The sequence below is a fragment of the Dromaius novaehollandiae genome, chromosome 1 (assembly GCF_036370855.1).
Source record: "Dromaius novaehollandiae isolate bDroNov1 chromosome 1, bDroNov1.hap1, whole genome shotgun sequence".
In the NCBI taxonomy this organism is placed as follows: Eukaryota; Metazoa; Chordata; class Aves; order Casuariiformes; family Dromaiidae; genus Dromaius; species Dromaius novaehollandiae.
Window position 1 is genome coordinate 356,085 of NC_088098.1, and position 16,210 is coordinate 372,294.

At 63.5% G+C, this 16,210-nt stretch overlaps 3 protein-coding genes across 4 annotated transcripts; 1 reads left to right on the forward strand and 2 right to left on the reverse strand.

Moving 5' to 3' along the window:
* Window positions 1–520: 520 nt before the first annotated feature.
* Window positions 521–2,727, reverse strand: LOC112989979 (acrosin-like). Its single transcript, XM_064505369.1, has 5 exons — window positions 2,657–2,727; window positions 2,210–2,413; window positions 1,852–2,121; window positions 1,425–1,566; window positions 521–1,041 (listed from the first exon to the last, which is right to left on the reverse strand). Exons 1-5 carry the CDS (start codon window positions 2,725–2,727, stop codon window positions 697–699), a joined length of 1,032 nt encoding a protein of 343 aa, XP_064361439.1. The 3' UTR covers window positions 521–696.
* Window positions 2,728–6,001: 3,274 nt separating this feature from the next.
* On the forward strand, window positions 6,002–10,901 carry ARSA (arylsulfatase A). 2 transcript variants are annotated; one of them, XM_026111443.2, is made up of 8 exons: window positions 6,002–6,407; window positions 6,694–6,934; window positions 7,439–7,657; window positions 8,151–8,320; window positions 8,796–8,920; window positions 9,094–9,221; window positions 9,653–9,755; window positions 9,869–10,901. In XM_026111443.2, the coding sequence occupies exons 1-8, from the start codon at window positions 6,178–6,180 to the stop codon at window positions 10,168–10,170; spliced, it is 1,518 nt and encodes a 505-aa protein (XP_025967228.2). In that variant the 5' UTR covers window positions 6,002–6,177; the 3' UTR covers window positions 10,171–10,901. The 2 variants fall into 2 exon arrangements, with proteins under 2 accessions (XP_025967228.2, XP_064354670.1); XM_064498600.1 differs by having other exon boundaries at window positions 6,011–6,078.
* A 473-nt stretch (window positions 10,902–11,374) lies between these two features.
* On the reverse strand, window positions 11,375–13,711 carry LOC112989984 (acrosin-like). Its single transcript, XM_026111444.2, has 5 exons — window positions 13,641–13,711; window positions 13,166–13,369; window positions 12,542–12,807; window positions 12,111–12,256; window positions 11,375–11,726 (listed from the first exon to the last, which is right to left on the reverse strand). Exons 1-5 carry the CDS (start codon window positions 13,709–13,711, stop codon window positions 11,385–11,387), a joined length of 1,029 nt encoding a protein of 342 aa, XP_025967229.2. The 3' UTR covers window positions 11,375–11,384.
* Between the last annotated feature and the right edge of the window lie 2,499 nt (window positions 13,712–16,210).

The window sequence follows — 16,210 nt, forward strand, 5'->3', positions numbered from 1 at the left end:
GACTTCCATGTTATTACTGATGCGGTTTTCTGTGTAGTGGCAGACTTGCCAGATTCCACTCCCCCAAAGGACCTCAGCAATCCCTTCAATTACCTGTGAAGCTTGGCCGTCTCTCACATGACACCCCCAAGCCATTGTGAAACCTGGCTGTGCCTTGTAATGCTGTCTGTAAGTCTTGTCGACTTCCCACTCTCATTTCTCATGTCAGGTGGCTCTCAGTCTACAGCAAATCCTTAAGCCTAGGCCTAGTCATCTGCTTGCCTGCCTTAACACGTCCCCCCAAGTCGTCTTCATGCCACATCGTTTCTCCCCAGCCTCAGCGTGCCAGCCCTCTCCGTCCCGTTGCTGCCGTGCGGCTCCGAGCACCCTCCTCTCCGAGCGGGCGGTTTCGGCCCGTTGGGTGACTCTCTGCCTTTGCGGCCAGCTGGCTGCACGCAGCCTCGTTTTTCAGGTGCCATCTATGGAAATCCCTGCATTGCCCCCAAGACGGAATTGGACCGAGGCATGGTTAGCTGTGAGAATAGGCAGTTTTATTTCTAGACTTGAGTAAACTCTCAGGGTTTGTGGGAAGTGAGGGGAGGGTGGGCTGGGCAGAGCAGGCCGTTGGCCCTGGGGTTGCCTCTGACTCAGTGGGCATTGCCCCAGAAGGAAACGGTCACGGCACGCTGCAGCCTGCCCTGGATCCCGTTTGGCTGCTCAAGTCTTGCTTCTCTTTAGGACCTGCAGCAGCTCCTGCACCCCAGTAAAGAATTCCATGAGTTTGTGGCGTGGATATGGGCAGGGCACAGGCCTGGCTGATTGCGTTGGTATTGGCCTTGGCTTCTGGAATGGGCCGGGGGCAGAGAATGAGTGACCCCATCTCCATGACGCTTCTTGCTGTGTGGTCATCTGCAGCAGGATCCAGCTGTAGTAGTGCTGGGTGGAGGTGTAGATCCCAGGCTGATGTATTCTCCCGCAGCCCTTTCCCCAGCTGGTGACACCCACAAGCCAGTAGTAGTCGGCAGTTCTGTCTTTGCATACGAGGGGGCCACCGCTGTCGCCCTGCAGCGCAGGAGAGAGGATTAAGGCGACGGTGTCAGCACCACAGCTGGGGCTGCTGCTTTCCAGCAGGGGAGGGGCCCATGGGCTGTAAGGGGGGGCTCTCTCCCGGGTCTGCACGGCGATCCCCATGTGTGGACAGGGCTGTGCCGGGGCAGCGGTCTGGACCTTCGGGGCACCGGGAGCCCTGGATGGTCTCTGGGGAGAGTCCGGGGCCCCTGGGGCAAGGGGACCACGGGTCAAGGACCTGTGGACGAGAAGGGGAGGTGAGCTCTGTCGCTGGTGGAGCAGAGGTGGGTGGGCAGCTGCCAGGGAACGAACATACGGGAGGTTGTGACAGGGCTGCACCCGCTGCCGCGGGCCGGCGGCTTGTGGCACCTTCCTACCTGGCAGGTGTCAATGCCGCCTTGCTGATAGCCAGCACACAAGTTGGTCTTCTTGATGGCCCCCGCGTACCACTGGCTGCTGTTGCAGATGTGGTTGTCGATGAGGTGGACAAGGGCTTCCTGCAGGACGGCAGGTCGTATCCTAGCTGTGGGCATATAAAGGAATTGGCACCTGGCAGCTTGTTGCCATTTCTCCCTCCCTGTGTGGGTGAACGCCTTCCCCAAGACCTGGCCTTGGATCCTGAGGGGCATCTTTACTGGTGCTTCCCGTCTGTCTCGCTTTGGGTGATGGGTCAGGGCCGTCTCTCTACAAGCACATGTCCCTTTGGCCTGGCCCTGGGTTTTGCCTCTGCCGTCCGGTCAGCCCAGCCCCGGTCCCGACAGCGCACTGAGCCTGCGCTCGGGGACTCCAGCCCTTGCTGGGAACTCACATCCTTCCTCCATGGCACCCCAGCCGCTGACGTAGCACGGCGACAGCTCTGACACTCGCAGCGAGCCGTCGGGCACACACGCGAGCTGTATGTAGTAGCTGCACTGCACAGGATGGTCCAGTTCCAGCAGTGCAATGTCATTCCTCTGCGAGCGATTATTATAGTATTCGTGCACCACTAGCCGCTTAATATTGCGCACTTCAGCCTCAGGGCCCAGCTGAAGCAAACTGGAGGCACCAACCACCACGCGCCACATCTCGACGTAGCTGGAAGGGAGATGGCGAGAGGGGTTAGAGCAGAGCCAGGGCCCCTGCCTGTGTTGTGGGGACGTCCCCGTTCCCTGAGCCCCCTTACCTGGCATTTATGAAGCAGTGAGCTGCTGTGAGGACCCACTGTGGGCTGATGAGGGACCCTCCGCATATGTGCCCGGTGCCTCGTCGCCAGGGGACCTGGATGCTGACGATCCAGGGCCAGGACCCCGGCTGGGCGTCTGTGCCACCCACGACGCGCATCATGCTACTGTAGTAAGAGGCCATGGGCCGCAGCCCGCAGCTCCCTCTGTAATCAGAAGCTCGTTAGTGCCAGGCTCGACTGCTCCCCGCTCCGCTGAGGCCGAAGTCATCCCTCCCCACGGGGCCGCGTGTGGACCTGCACCTGCGTGGTGCAGCGCGATGTGCCGGGAGCCCGGGTGCCGGGGAGGAGCGGCACCTCCCGCCCTGGGCCGGGAGCCTCCCGCGCGGCCGTGGCCAAGCAGCTCCCTGCCGGGCTCCCCAAACTGCCCCCCAAACGCCGGCCACTTACGCACAACTGTCGTAGGCGTCGCGCGCGGGCCAGCACGCGGCCAGCACCCAGAGCAGGGGCAGCAGCTCCATCCCCTCCCGCGGCACGAGGCAGCTGCGGCACCCAGACCCCGTCGCGGTGTCCGCGTTGGCCCGGTGCCGCGGCGCCGAGGCCGATGTCACAGAGCTGCGGGTTCTGGAGCGCTGGGCTCCGGCGTGGCCTGCGCCACCGGCGGGGCGGCGCGGGGGGGTCGGGAGCGGCAGCGGAGGCGGCGGCTGCGGGCGCCGGGGTGGGATGCTCGGGGAGCCCCGCTGAGCACGGCCGGCGGGAGGAGGTGTGCGGCCCCGGGGCCGGCAGCGCTGCCCGGCTCCCAGCACCACCTCGGCTGAGGTTGCCTATGGCTGTGGAGACGAGCAGTGACGTGCAAGTGGAATAGGTCCAGCACCCCGGCGATGTCAGCTCTCCTGCTCAAAACAGTTACGTGCACATGCAGTACAGTTCACCCTGGCCACGTTAAACTTACCAACAGCACGTGGCAGGATTAATGTCCTCACTGTTGACAAGCAAAGAGGAATTCTGGTTGAGCACAGCCTGGGGCTGCAGGGCAGCTGGGGCCCTTGGTACGTGTGGCCAAGTGCACGCGGTGTTGGGCACTGCACAGGGAAGGAGGCAATTTCCATGCTCTTCCCACTCTCCGCAGCTCCCTGGCTTGCACTGAAGCTGCCCCTTGCCATGCCACCCCGGCTGCCCCTTGCTGCAGCCTTGACTGTCTGCGTGCCATGCCCTAACAGCACCCCGTCACCGGGCCCCAGCACGGCTGGGCACGAGCTCGAGGTGCCACTGTGACCAACCACTGAACCTGGCATCGACACTCGCCAGGTAGGAAGCTGTTTGGAATACAGCCCTGTTTTGAAGCTGATATTCAGCTAAACACTGTTCATCACCCTTCTTGCCTCCCAGGATGGTCTCTCATTCTACTTATGGACTTACATAGAGCGCTATTAGAAACCACATCAGTTATCTGCATCAGTTTATTACTGAAACCATTGGTTCTAACCAAGTTAGCAACAATAAAACTGCCAAATAAACGGGGGCTGCTTTGCTATATTAAAGACATTAGTTGTTTAAGAATTGCAGGATTTCCTGACTCAAAGTGATGATGCACACTGGTAAGGCTCTGTTGAAGAGCTATGTCTTTGCAGGGGGCCATGATAGTGGTGTATGCGTGTGTGCTCAAGTCTGTGTCTGCTTCTTTGGAATATACACTAAGCCTCTTGGGCCTGCGGGCAGGAACGGCAGCAGCCACATCCATCACATCAGGACAGGAAAAACCTCCTGAATGCGAGAGTCCACCCGACTCAGCTCTAGCTCTTCTGAAATGAGAAGTTCCCTGGGAGGAACACGGGGCAGGTGGAGTATGCACAGAGTACACAAACACTCACACAGCCAGCCCCATGCAGTGTGCACAGAGCGCCTGCACACAAACGCTGCACGCACACACACAGACTGTGAACACACGCTGCACGTGCATGCACCGAATGCAATGCGCACACAGAGTGCACACAGAGCAGCGGACATACGGTGTGCACACACAGCGCATGCAAACACCCGTACACACACATGACGTGCATACAATGCAATGCACAGTGCACACACACTGTGCACACGCACGTTCACTGTGAACACACACACGGCATTCACCTGCAGAGTGCCGTGCAGGCAGCGTGCGTGCACATACACACTGTGAAACACACAGGTCTTGAACACAGCGTGACGCAGAGTACACATCTGCACAGCGCATGCACACACATACATGGCCAGCACACGGGGTGCAATGCAGACACACACAGACGGCTTGCAGACACATGCAATGCAGGCACACAGTACACATGCATGCAGAAAGCACCTAGCCCCACACACGGCATGCACCCCCACAGTGTGCCCCCCATGCACACTCAGAGTGTGCACTGGAAGCGGTGAACTTTGAGTTCATACACAGAGGGCAGCCCCACGCACGTGTACACGCATCCGCACATACCCATGCACACACACACGCATGCCTATGTACCCATAAAGCTATGGAGGCATACACACACGCAAGCACATGTGCATGCACCGCAGGCCAGTGTTACAGCTGCGTGAGCAGTCAGTGAACACCCCACACCCACGCGGCCTTCGCATGGACACAGCCTGTTGGATGCCCCTTGTCCATCCACACCCGTGCCTACGCGTGTCCTTGTACGAGTGTGCTCCCACACCCTGCTCGGCACCGCAGCGCTCACTGGGGCCTCTCCTGCCGAGCCTGGCCACGTGAACACCTCACCCGCGTGCCCTGCCCGTGCTCAAGGGCACCTCGGCGGGGTGCGGCAGTGACACCACGCAGTGCTCAGCTCCCTCACAGCCCCAGGGTGTCCTCCTGCTTCCGCACAGCCCCAGGGTGTCCTCCTGCTCCCTCACGGCCCCAGGGTGCCCTCCTGCTCCCTCACAGCCCCAGGGTGTCCTCCTGCTTCCTCACAGCCCCGCCGGGCCCTCCTGCTCCCTCACAGCCCCGCCATGCCCTCCTGCTCCCTCACGGCCCCTGGGTGCCCTCCTGCTCCCTCACGGCCCCTGGGTGCCCTCCTGCTCCCTCACAGCCCCAGGGTGTCCTCCTGCTTCCGCACAGCCCCAGGGTGCCCTCCTGCTTCCTCACGGCCCCAGGGTGTCCTCCTGCTTCCTCACAGCCCCGCCATGCCCTCCTGCTCCCTCACGGCCCCGCCATGCCCTCCTGCTTCCTCACAGACCCGCCATGCCCTCCTGCTTCCTCACAGACCCGCCATGCCCTCCTGCTCCCTCACGGCCCTGCCGGGCCCTCTTGCTCCCTCGCAACCCGCCATGCCCTCCCGCTTCCTCGCGGCCTGCCGGGCCCTCCTGCTCCCTCGCCAGCTGTGTGTTCTCCCGGCTGATGCCTGGGAAGCCCCTCTCCCTCCCCGCCGGCTGCACAACGGCCCCTTCTGTGCTCTGGGGTCCTGTCCAGCGCTGACTGCCACTGAGTCATGCAGCACACGCGGTCCCCAGCCTCCCTGTCCGGCCCCGACCCTCTGCCCCCGCGCTGCGCCCTCCCCACAGCCCCGGCCCTCCTGCTCCCCTCGGCGCTGTGACTCCCGCTCCCGGCACGGCGGGCGCTGCGGCCCGGGGCCTGCGGGGACCCCCGCTTCCCACAGCCCCTCGGAGCGAGCGCCACAGCCCAGGCGGCGCTGCGGGAGGCCCGGGCTCCAGAGGCCGCGTCCCCGCACGTCCATCGCCCGGGGCACCGCGGCGGCCCCTTTAAGGCGCTGCCCGCGGCGGACTACAGCTCCCGGCAGGCCCCGCGGCACCGCCGCGTCACGTGCCCCCTCGCCGCGTCACGTGGCGGCCCGCGGCGGTCAGGTGACGGCCGGCAGGGGCAGCGCCGCCGGCTCGGCCCGGTCCGTCTCGGTGCAGCCGGCGGGGGCGGTGCCCGGTGCGGCGGCGGGGGCGGGTCGGGTCGCCCCGAGCTAAGCGCGGTCTCGGCGGGCGGCGGGGCCATGCGGCCGCGTTGGCGGGGCCCGCTGTGGGCCCTGGGGCTGCTGGTGCTGCGCGCGGCGGCCGGCGGCCCGCCCAGCTTCGTGCTGCTCCTGGCCGACGACCTGGGCTTCGGGGACCTGGGCAGCTACGGGCACCCCTCCTCCGCCACGCCCCACCTGGACCGCATGGCCGCCCGCGGGCTGCGCTTCACCGACTTCTACAGCAGCTCCCCGGTGTGCAGCCCCTCGCGGTACGTCCGGGCCGCCGCCGCCCGGTGCGGGACTGGGGGCGCGGGCGGCGGAGCACAGCCACAGCCCGGGAGGCCCCAAGGTGCAGCCGCTGTCCGCGGGACTGCGTGTCCCTGCGGGCGGGAGAGGCAGCCATGGCAGCCGTGAGGCCGTGCAGCCGAGCAGGCGGGTCCTGAGACATGGGGACCCTCGGTGGAGGAGAGATGTGGGCTGTCGGGTGGCACAGGGTGCCCTTGCGCTGCGTCTGGGGCTGACGCCTGCCTCTCGTCCCCCTGCTCTCATCTGCAGGGCAGCCCTGCTGACGGGCCGGTTCCAGATGCGCTCCGGGGTCTACCCCGGCGTGTTCAACCCCGACTCCCGGGGAGGCCTGCCGCTGGCGGAGACCACCATCGCGGAGGTGCTGAAGGCTGAGGGCTATGCCACGGCCATGGTCGGCAAGTGGCACCTGGGGCTGGGGGTTAACGGCTCCTTCCTGCCCACCAAGCAGGGCTTTGACCACTTCTTGGGGGTGCCCTACTCCCACGACCAGGTGGGTGCTGGATCAAGTGCGCGAGGTTGTCCGAGAGCTGTGGGGGGTGCCCTGAGCGCGAGGCTCGTGTCTGAGAGTGTATCGGCTAGGCTGGTGCTTGCATAAGCAGGTGGGAGGCTGCAGGCCGAGGAGATGGATGCTGGTGGGGAAAGCCTGTCTCTGAGATGCTGCTCTGACAGGGCCCTGTCTCGGGCTGTGAGTGGCGGTTGCGTGTGGGGACATCAGCCCTTTGTCAAGGAAGAGCAGTTGCGTGCTGTGGTTTGCACGAGGGAGGGTCAGCTTCTGGTGTGCAAAGAAACACCTGAATTGCTGTCAGGAGAAAATTGTGTTGTGGCAGCGTGGTCCGTGGGCAGTTTTGGGGTGGGCTTAGTCCCTGGGCTTCTGGAGGGGTGCCTGAGGGCTGCCTGTGGGACCTGGTGGCAGGCTGCTTTCAGCCTCTTTGCACCCTTCTCCTCGCTGTCCTGCAAGGCAGATAAAGGACCAAGTGTTATTTTCTCTCTCCAGGGTCCGTGCCAGAATCTCACCTGCTTCCCGCCTGACATCAAGTGTTTTGGGACTTGTGACCAGGGCTTAGTGCCAGTCCCGCTGCTCTGGAACCAGAGCATTGTGCAGCAGCCCGTCTCCTTCCCTGATCTGGTGCCGCTCTACAACAAATTCTCCCGGGACTTCATCACTGACTGTGCCCAGCGAGGCCTCCCCTTCCTGCTCTACTACGCCTCCCATGTAGGAGAGGGGGAGGGCTGCTCGGGGTGCAAGGGTGAGGGGGGAGGCCTCTGCCCTATGGGGAGAGCAGGGAAGCACTTGGGCTCCTGCAGCCCCAGATGTGTGCTGAGAAGTCAGTGCCTGGAGGAAATCCCTGCCCCAGCTGACCTGGTGTTGGTGTCCTGTGCTCAGGCCTCCTGGCAGCGTGGTTGTGGTAACGTTCTTGGGCTGTTTCCGTCTGGAGCTTTGCCTGCTCCCCTGGGCTGGGAGTCCGTCTGGGGCAACTTCCCACCCGCTTTGAGACTCCACGTCCTCTGTTGGCGCTGAGCTCCTTTGTGCTGTTTCTGAGAGGTGTCTGTGAAGCCTGGGGACAAGACCCTGTCATCTCATGGGTCTTGTCACATATCTCCATGTCCTGCTAGGGTGTTTGCTGTCCCCAGGCGAGTACAGCAGCCAGGTGCAGCTCTGGCAGTTTGCGTAGCAGTCCTCTCTCTCTCTCTCTCTCCCTCCCCAGCATACACACTACCCCCAGTTTGCAAGCCAGGAGTACACAGGGCAGTCGCAGCGGGGGCCCTTTGGCGATGCCCTCATGGAGTTCGATGCCTCAGTGGGACACTTGCTGCAGGCGTTGCAGGACAATGGTCTCACAGACAGGACCCTGGTGTTTTTCACCTCTGACAACGGGTGAGTGGGCTCGGGGGGGACATCCCTGTTGGTGAGGTTCTGGTGTGGGGGAGCTGGAACGAGGCATCGGGTGGCTGGGGCACAAGTGGCCTGGTGTGGCATTGCCAGGTGAGATCCTAGTGACCTGGAGCGAGGCAGGGGGTGAATGCTCTCCTGGACAGGACCTATCGCATGAACCCTTCCTTGCCCCGGGAGTCAGCAGAAACCCCACAGGCCTGGGGCCAGGGCGTGCAGCTGAAGTACCTCCCAGTTCCCTCCTCGAGTGGGCGACTTTGGTCTCCAGTGCCTTGCCTGGCCCTCTCGCACGCCCCAGCCTCCTTGCCCAATGCTGCCTGTCTTGCAGGGCTGAGGACAGTGGCAGGGTCGCTCACCGGTGCCTCGCGTCTCACGCCGTGGCCCCACTGCCGGCATTAGGGAAGGGGTGGCGTGGAGCTGCGAGACTAACAGGCGGTGGTTCCTCTCTCGTCCCTCACAGCCCTTCCACCCTGCGGATGGCCCGTGGAGGCAGCTCTGGCCTTCTGAGGTGTGGGAAGGGAACGACGTATGAAGGTGGCATGCGGGAGCCAGCAGTGGCTTATTGGCCAGGCCGCATCGCTCCAGGTGAGACCTGGTGCCACTTGTCTCCTGCGTGCTGATGCCGGCTGAGGCAGGGCTGTTGTTGCACCTCAGCTTCCCTGGCACAGGCAGAGGAGGAGAGAGGAGTGGTGAGGAGGACAGGGATGGGAGTGGGATCAGGTGCTTGAACCTTTCCTTGTGCCTTGCTGTGGTGGCAGGAGTGACCCATGAGCTGGCGAGCACCCTGGACATCCTGCCAACACTGGCTGCTCTGGCTGGAGCAACTCTTCCCAGGACTGCCCTGGATGGCTATGACTTGAGTCCGGTGCTGTTTGGGTCGGGGAAGGTGAGTTCTGCGGGCCAGTTCTGGCCAGTGCGGCACGTGGAGGCTGGCTGTGGGGCGGGAGCTGTCTGCCTGGTGAGGAGCCCCAGCTGGGGGTCTGGGGAGAGCTGTGAGCTCAGAGATTTTGTGGCCCAGGCCCAGGCCCAGGCCATGCCATGGAGTTCCTGGGCTTCTCCAGGCTGCTCTGAGACATGCTCTAACAACTGCCACGTGTGGCCAAGCCAAACACCCGGGGCTGCAGTGCCTGGGCAGAGCCCCGATTCCTTTGAGTTGGGAGCAAGTAGGGTGCTGTTGCTCACTGCTGCCCCTGCCCTATCCTGGCTGCAGTATCGGGGCTCCTATGTGACTCCCCAGAGTCTCTAGCTGGTCCTGTCTCAGCCTCTCCTCCAGCCTCCCAGCTGTATAGGTGACCTCAGCTCTGTCGCTCCCCGCAGAGTCCCCGTCAGACGATGTTCTTCTACCCGCCGGCCCCCGATCAGCTGCACGGCGCCTTTGCTGTCAGGCTGGGGAGGTACAAGGCCCATTACTTCACACAAGGTCAGCACTGCCTCCTCTCCTCTGCGCAGGCGGCTTGGTGAAGTCCGCTCTGGTTTTGCTGTCCAAAGCTCAACGAGAGGAAACTGAGCTGCGCTCCGGGGCTTCTTTTGCAGGTTCCTTTCACAGTGATACCACCCCTGACCAGGCCTGCCACGGGCTGACCCTGCTGACCCCCCACGTGCCCCCGCTACTCTTTGACCTGGAGTCGGACCCTGCTGAGCACTACGATTTGGTGCAGAGCGGTGCAGGGCCAGAAGTTCTGCAAGTGCTGAAGGAGATCAAAGTGCAGAAGGTGCTTTTTGAGCAGCACATGGAGTTTGGAGAAAGCCAGATCAACAAGGGCAGAGATCCTGCCCTGCAGCCCTGCTGCATCCCAGATTGTACCCCCAAGCCCTCGTGCTGCTGCTGCTCCTAGCCTTCTGCTGCCCCAGTCCCTTCGATCGCTTCACAGTCGCACCCTATTCCAGACCCACCTACCAGAGTCCTCTGCTGATCGAGCTCAGCCACAGAGCTGCCTGGAGATTTGGCTCAGTGACGTCCCTGACTGTGGGGAACTGGTGTGGCGAGCTGTGAGCTGGGAAGGGTACCAGCCCTCCTGGACCCTGCGCTCCGCACTGGACCTGCAGACTGAGGTCTCTTTACAGAAACTGTGACCTGTGCAGGGAGGGACCATGATACGGCATCGTCTCCGGAGTCAGCACAGCTGCATTCAGACCATGATGAAGAGGAAGCAAAGGCCATGCCGTGGTATGCTCAGACCCCGACTCGCTGGAGGTGTGCTGTGCCACCCTGAGTGGGAACAGGCATGGGAGCTGCAGCACAGCCACCTGCCAGGGGCCATGAGCAGCCAGTTTTGCTACATCTGTACCCAAATTTGGTATTTCAGATACTGTTATCTGATTCATCTCAGGTTGCTGTGTTATTACTGATGTGACTTCCTAGATACCACCGCCCTTGCCAGATTCCACTCCCTAGCAATGCCTTCAGTCGTCTGTGAACCTTGGCCATCTCTCACGTGACCCCCCCAAGCACCTGTGAAACCTGGCCGTTCCTTGTAATGCTGTCTGTAACCCATCAGCCTCTCACTGTGCTATTCGTCACGTTCAGCAGTTTCTCATAACATGTTCAGGAGTTTCTCTTGGTCTACTCAGTTAGCAAATCCTTAAGCCTAGGCCTAGTCATCTGCTTGCCTGCCTTAACACGTCCCCCCAAGTCGTCTTCGTGCCACATCGTTTCTCCCCAGCCTCAGCGTGCCAGCCCTCTCCGTCCCGTTGCTGCTGTGCGGCTCCGAGCACCCTCCTCTCCGAGCGGGCGGTTTCGGCCCGTTGGGTGACTCTCTGCCTTTGCGGCCAGCTGGCTGCACGCAGCCTCGTTTTTCAGGTGCCATCTATGGAAATCCCTGCGTTGCCCCCAAGACGGAATTGGACCGAGGCATGGTTAGCTGTGAGAATAGGCAGTTTTATTTCTAGACTTGAGTAAACTCTCAGGGTTTGTGGGAAGTGAGGGGAGGGTGGGCTGGGCAGAGCAGGCCGTTGGCCCTGGGGTTGCCTCTGGCTCAGTGGGCATTGCCCCAGAAGGAAACGGTCACGGCACGCTGCAGCCTGCCCTGGATCCCGTTTGTCTGGCTGCTTAAGCCTCGCTTTCTTTTACGACCTCCAGCAGCTCCTGCAGCAGAGCAAAGAAGTCCACCAGCTTCTTGTGTGGAAAGGGGCAGGAGCCGGGCCTGCCTGCGTGGGTGGGGGTTGGCCTTGGCTTCTGGAATGGGCCGGGGGCCGACACTGGTGGGGCAATTGTCTGTTCTGCTGGGTGCAGTCCCATGTGGAGCAGGATCCAGCTGTAGTAGTGCTGGGTGGAGGTGTAGATCCCAGGCTGATGTATTCTCCCGCAGCCCTTTCCCCAGCTGGTGACACCCACAAGCCAGTAGTAGTCGGCAGTTCTGTCTTTGCATACGAGGGGGCCGCCGCTGTCGCCCTGCAGCGCAGGAGAGAGGATTAAGGCGACGGTGTCAGCACCACAGCTGGGGCTGCTGCTTTCCAGCAGGGGAGGGGCCCATGGGCTGTAAGGGGGGGGCTCTCTCCCGGGTCTGCACGGCGATCCCCATGTGTGGACAGGGCTGTGCCGGGGCAGCGGTCTGGACCTTCGGGGCACCGGGAGCCCTGGATGGTCTCTGGGGAGAGTCCGGGGCCCCTGGGGCAAGGGGACCACGGGTCAAGGACCCGCGGACGAGAAGGGCAGGTGAGCTCTGTCGCTGGTGGAGCAGAGGTGGGTGGGCAGCTGCCAGGGAACGAACATACGGGAGGTTGTGTCAGGGCTGCACCCGCTGCCGCGGGCCGGCGGCTTGTGGCACCTTCCTACCTGGCAGGTGTCAATGCCGCCTTGCTGATAGCCAGCACACACGTTGGTGTCCCTGACGGCCCCCGCGTACCAGTGGCTGCTGTTGCAGATGTGGTTGTCGATGAGGTGGACAGGGGCTTCCTGCAGCACGCTGGGAAGTATCTTAGCTGTGGGCATATAAAGGAATTGGCACCTGGCAGCTTGTTGCCTTTTCTCCCTCCCTGTGTGGGTGAACGCCTTCCCCAAGACCTGGCCTTGGATCCTGAGGGGCATCTTTACTGGTGCTTCCCGTCTGCCTCGCTTTGGGTGATGGGTCAGGGCCGTCTCTCTACAAGCACATGTCCCTTTGGCCTGGCCCTGGGTTTTGCCTCTGCCGTCCGGTCAGCCCAGCCCCGGTCCCGACAGCGCACTGAGCCTGCGCTCGGGGACACCAGCCCTTGCTGGGAACTCACATCCTTCCTCCATGGCACCCCAGCCGCTGACGTAGCACGGCGACAGCTCTGACACTCGCAGCGAGCCGTCGGGCACACACGCGAGCTGTATGTAGTAGCTGCACTGCACAGGATGGTCCAGTTCCAGCAGTGCAATGTCATTTGCCTCTGTGAGATTATTATAGTGTTCGTGCATCACTAGCCGCTTAATATTGCGCACGTGGGCCTCAGGGCCCAGCTGAAGCAAGTTGGTGGCACCAACCACCACGCGCCACATCTCGACGTAGCTGGAGGGAGATGGAGAGAGGGGTTAGAGCAGAGCCGTGCACTGTAGGAGCACGGCAGCTCCCGCCGTCAGCTTCACGGGGGGGGGGGAGACGGACGCAGATGGAGCCCTGCGTGGAGGCGTAAAGCCCCAGCATGGCTTGGGCACAGGGCACGTTGAGTGGAGGCTGATGGAAAGCAGTGTCCCAAGCCCAACCTTCTCCAGAGCAGCCCCTCAGCTGCAGTATTTGAATCGCCCGGGCACTGGGCAAAGCAGATGTGCCTTGTGCCGCAAAGCAGGTGGCTGGGAGGAGGCCGAGGTGCTGCAGCCGGGGCTGCTGCCTGTATCGGGGGGCGTCCCCGTTCCCTGAGCCCCCTTACCTGGCGTTTACGAAGCAGTGAGCTGCTGTGAGGACCCACTGTGGGCTGATGAGGGACCCTCCGCATATGTGCCCGGTGCCTCTTGTCCAGGGGACCTGGATGCTGACGATCCAGGGCCAGGACCCCGGCTGGGCGTCTGTGCCACCCACAACGCGCATCATGCTGCTGTAGTAAGAGGCCATGGGCCGCAGCCCGCAGCTCCCTCTGTAATCAGAAGCTCGTTAGTGCCAGGCTCGACTGCTCCCCGCTCTGCTGAGGCCGAAGTCACCCGTCATCCCTCCCGCTTCCCTCCCCATGGGGCCGCGTGCGGACAGCGAGGCCACGGCACCTGCGTGGTGCAGCGCGATGTGCCGGGAGCCCGGGTGCCGGGGAGGAGCGGCACCTCCCGCCCTGGGCCGGGAGCCTCCCGCGCGGCCGTGGCCAAGCAGCTCCCTGCCGGGCTCCCCAAACTGCCCCCCAAACGCCGGCCACTTACGCACAACTGTCGTAGGCGTCGCGCGCGGGCCAGCACGCGGCCAGCACCCAGAGCAGGGGCAGCAGCTCCATCCCCTCCCGCGGCACGAGGCAGCTGCGGCACCCAGACCCCGTCGCGGTGTCCGCGTTGGCCCGGTGCCGCGGCGCCGAGGCCGATGTCACAGAGCTGCGGGTTCTGGAGCGCTGGGCTCCGGCGTGGCCTGCGCCACCGGCGGGGCGGCGCGGGGGGGTCGGGAGCGGCAGCGGAGGCGGCGGCTGCGGGCGCCGGGGTGGGATGCTCGGGGAGCCCCGCTGAGCACGGCCGGCGGGAGGAGGTGTGCGGCCCCGGGGCCGGCAGCGCTGCCCGGCTCCCAGCACCACCTCGGCTAACAGCTGGCAGGAGGAAACGACGTGACACTGCAACGCACTCAGCAGCTGGCTGCCACTGCTCTCTGCAGCTGCGGCCCCCGGTCTTCTCCAAAACACCCCCACAGAGCACAGCTGCTGCAGCGTGTGCGCGCTTGGCAGGTGCTGGAGAGCCAGGTACACAGCTGTGGCGGACCAGCAGTGACGTGGAAGCGGGATGCGTCCAGCTCACCCGAGCACTGCACACTCTTCACATGCATGTGTCTGTGGGTGCACACACCGTGTGTGTGTGTGTGTGTGTGTGTGTGTGTGTGTGCGTGTGTGTGTGTATTCAGTGTGTGCATGCGCGTGCACACTGCACAGGCTCGCAGCTGCGTGGGAGTCTCTGCGAGTGTGCACACGCTGTGCATGCAGTCACGGTGTGTGGGCGTACTGTGTAGGGGCGCACTGTAGGGACGTGCACTGTGTCAGCGCACTCTGCTTGCACGCACCCAGTGTTCGGGTAGGTGAGCCTGGGAGTTTGCACGCTACGTCTGTGCAGTCATGCTGTGCGAATGCACAGAGTGTGTGTGTGTGTGTGTGTGTGTGTGTGTTCATGCTGTGTGTGTGTGTGTTCATGCTGTGTGTGTTCATGCTGTGTGTGTGTGTGCGTGTGTGTGTTCATGCTGTGTGTGTGTGCGTGCACCCGCACCCGCACCCCGTGTGTTCACACGCGCGCACACGCCGTAACATCCCCGCTCCGCCGCCGCCACCAGGGGGCGCCGCCGCCCCGCCCGCGCCGCCGCCTCTCGGGATACCGCGCGCGGGCATCGCACCGGCACCGCGCACCGGCATCGTGCGCCGGTATCGTGCACCAGCACTGCTCACCGGCATCGTGCACCGGCGCTGTGCACTGCCATTGTGCACCAGCACTGCTCACCAGCATCGTGCACTGGCACTGCTCACTGGCACCATGCACCGGCATCGTGCATCAGCACCACCCACCGGCACCGTGCACCGGCACTGCTCACCGGCACCGTGCACTGACATTGTGCACTGCCACCGTGCACTGGCACTGCTCATCAGCACTGCTCACTGGCATCGTGCACTGGCACCACCCACCAACACTGCTTGCCAGCACTGCTCACCAGCATCGTGCATCGGTACCACACACCAACATTGCTCACCGGTGTTGTGCATCAGCACTGCTCACCAGCACTGCTCACTGGCACCGGTCACCGGCATTGTCCATCGGCACCGCTCACTGGCACCGCACACCAGCACCGCTCACTGGCACGGCACACCAGTGCTGGCACCGTGCACCGGCACCACGTACTGCGGCCGCCCCGCTGTGGCCTCTCTGGTGGGTGCCCATCTTCCCGGGGCCCCAGCCTGGCCGCGGGGGACGATGGGGCGCACAGAGGGCCGGGCCAGGGTCCCTGCTGCGCTCGGGGTCGCGGCAGGGCAGTGGGTGACCCGGTGGTCCCCGAGCGGCTGGACGATCCCGGGTGCAGTCCTGGCCCCCGTGCCCTGTTTGTTCCGGGACACTGGTTCCCGTCTGCTGATCCTGGCTCCGCACACGCCGCCTCCCGCCGCGCGTGTACAGTGTGTCTGCTGTCGCGAGGAGCGGCCCAAGGCTGAGAGAGGGGAGATGTTTGCGGATCCTGATAGCTAGAGCTGCTGCACCCTGAGGTTTGCAAAGAAGCCAAAACACTTTGCGGGGAGTTGGAGTTCACAACTTTCATCTCAGATAATTGTGCTGCCTCGCTGTTTTTAATGAGCGCTGCTCTCTCCTGGACTATGGGGACCAGTAACGCCCTCAAACCAGTCTGCTTTCATGTTGGCCCGTCTGCCAGACCTGGGCAGGGCCAGGCCTGCGTGGGCAGCCCGAGCCTGGGCTAGCAGGGCTGCAGGGGCACCGGGGCTGCGAGGCGGGAGCCGGGGCTGCGCACAGGGCAGAGGGCGAGAACTGCGTGGGGCACCCGCCGGAGCTGCCGCACCCAGCGCCAGCAACTCTCCAGCGCAGTGTGACAATTACAGGTGCTCTGGACATCCCCGAGTTCAACGATCCTGTTTTCCAGTGTCCACGGCTGCTAATGAGAACATGGAGCAGGGGCGGGAGAGACGGGGGGTGCTCCGCGGTGAGGGTGAGTGGAGAGGAAGGTCTTGGGGTGAATGTGCGTGTTGTGCACACAACCGGGGCAACGCTGGGCGCTCGGGCTGCACCCCCAGCCCTGGGAGCAGTGT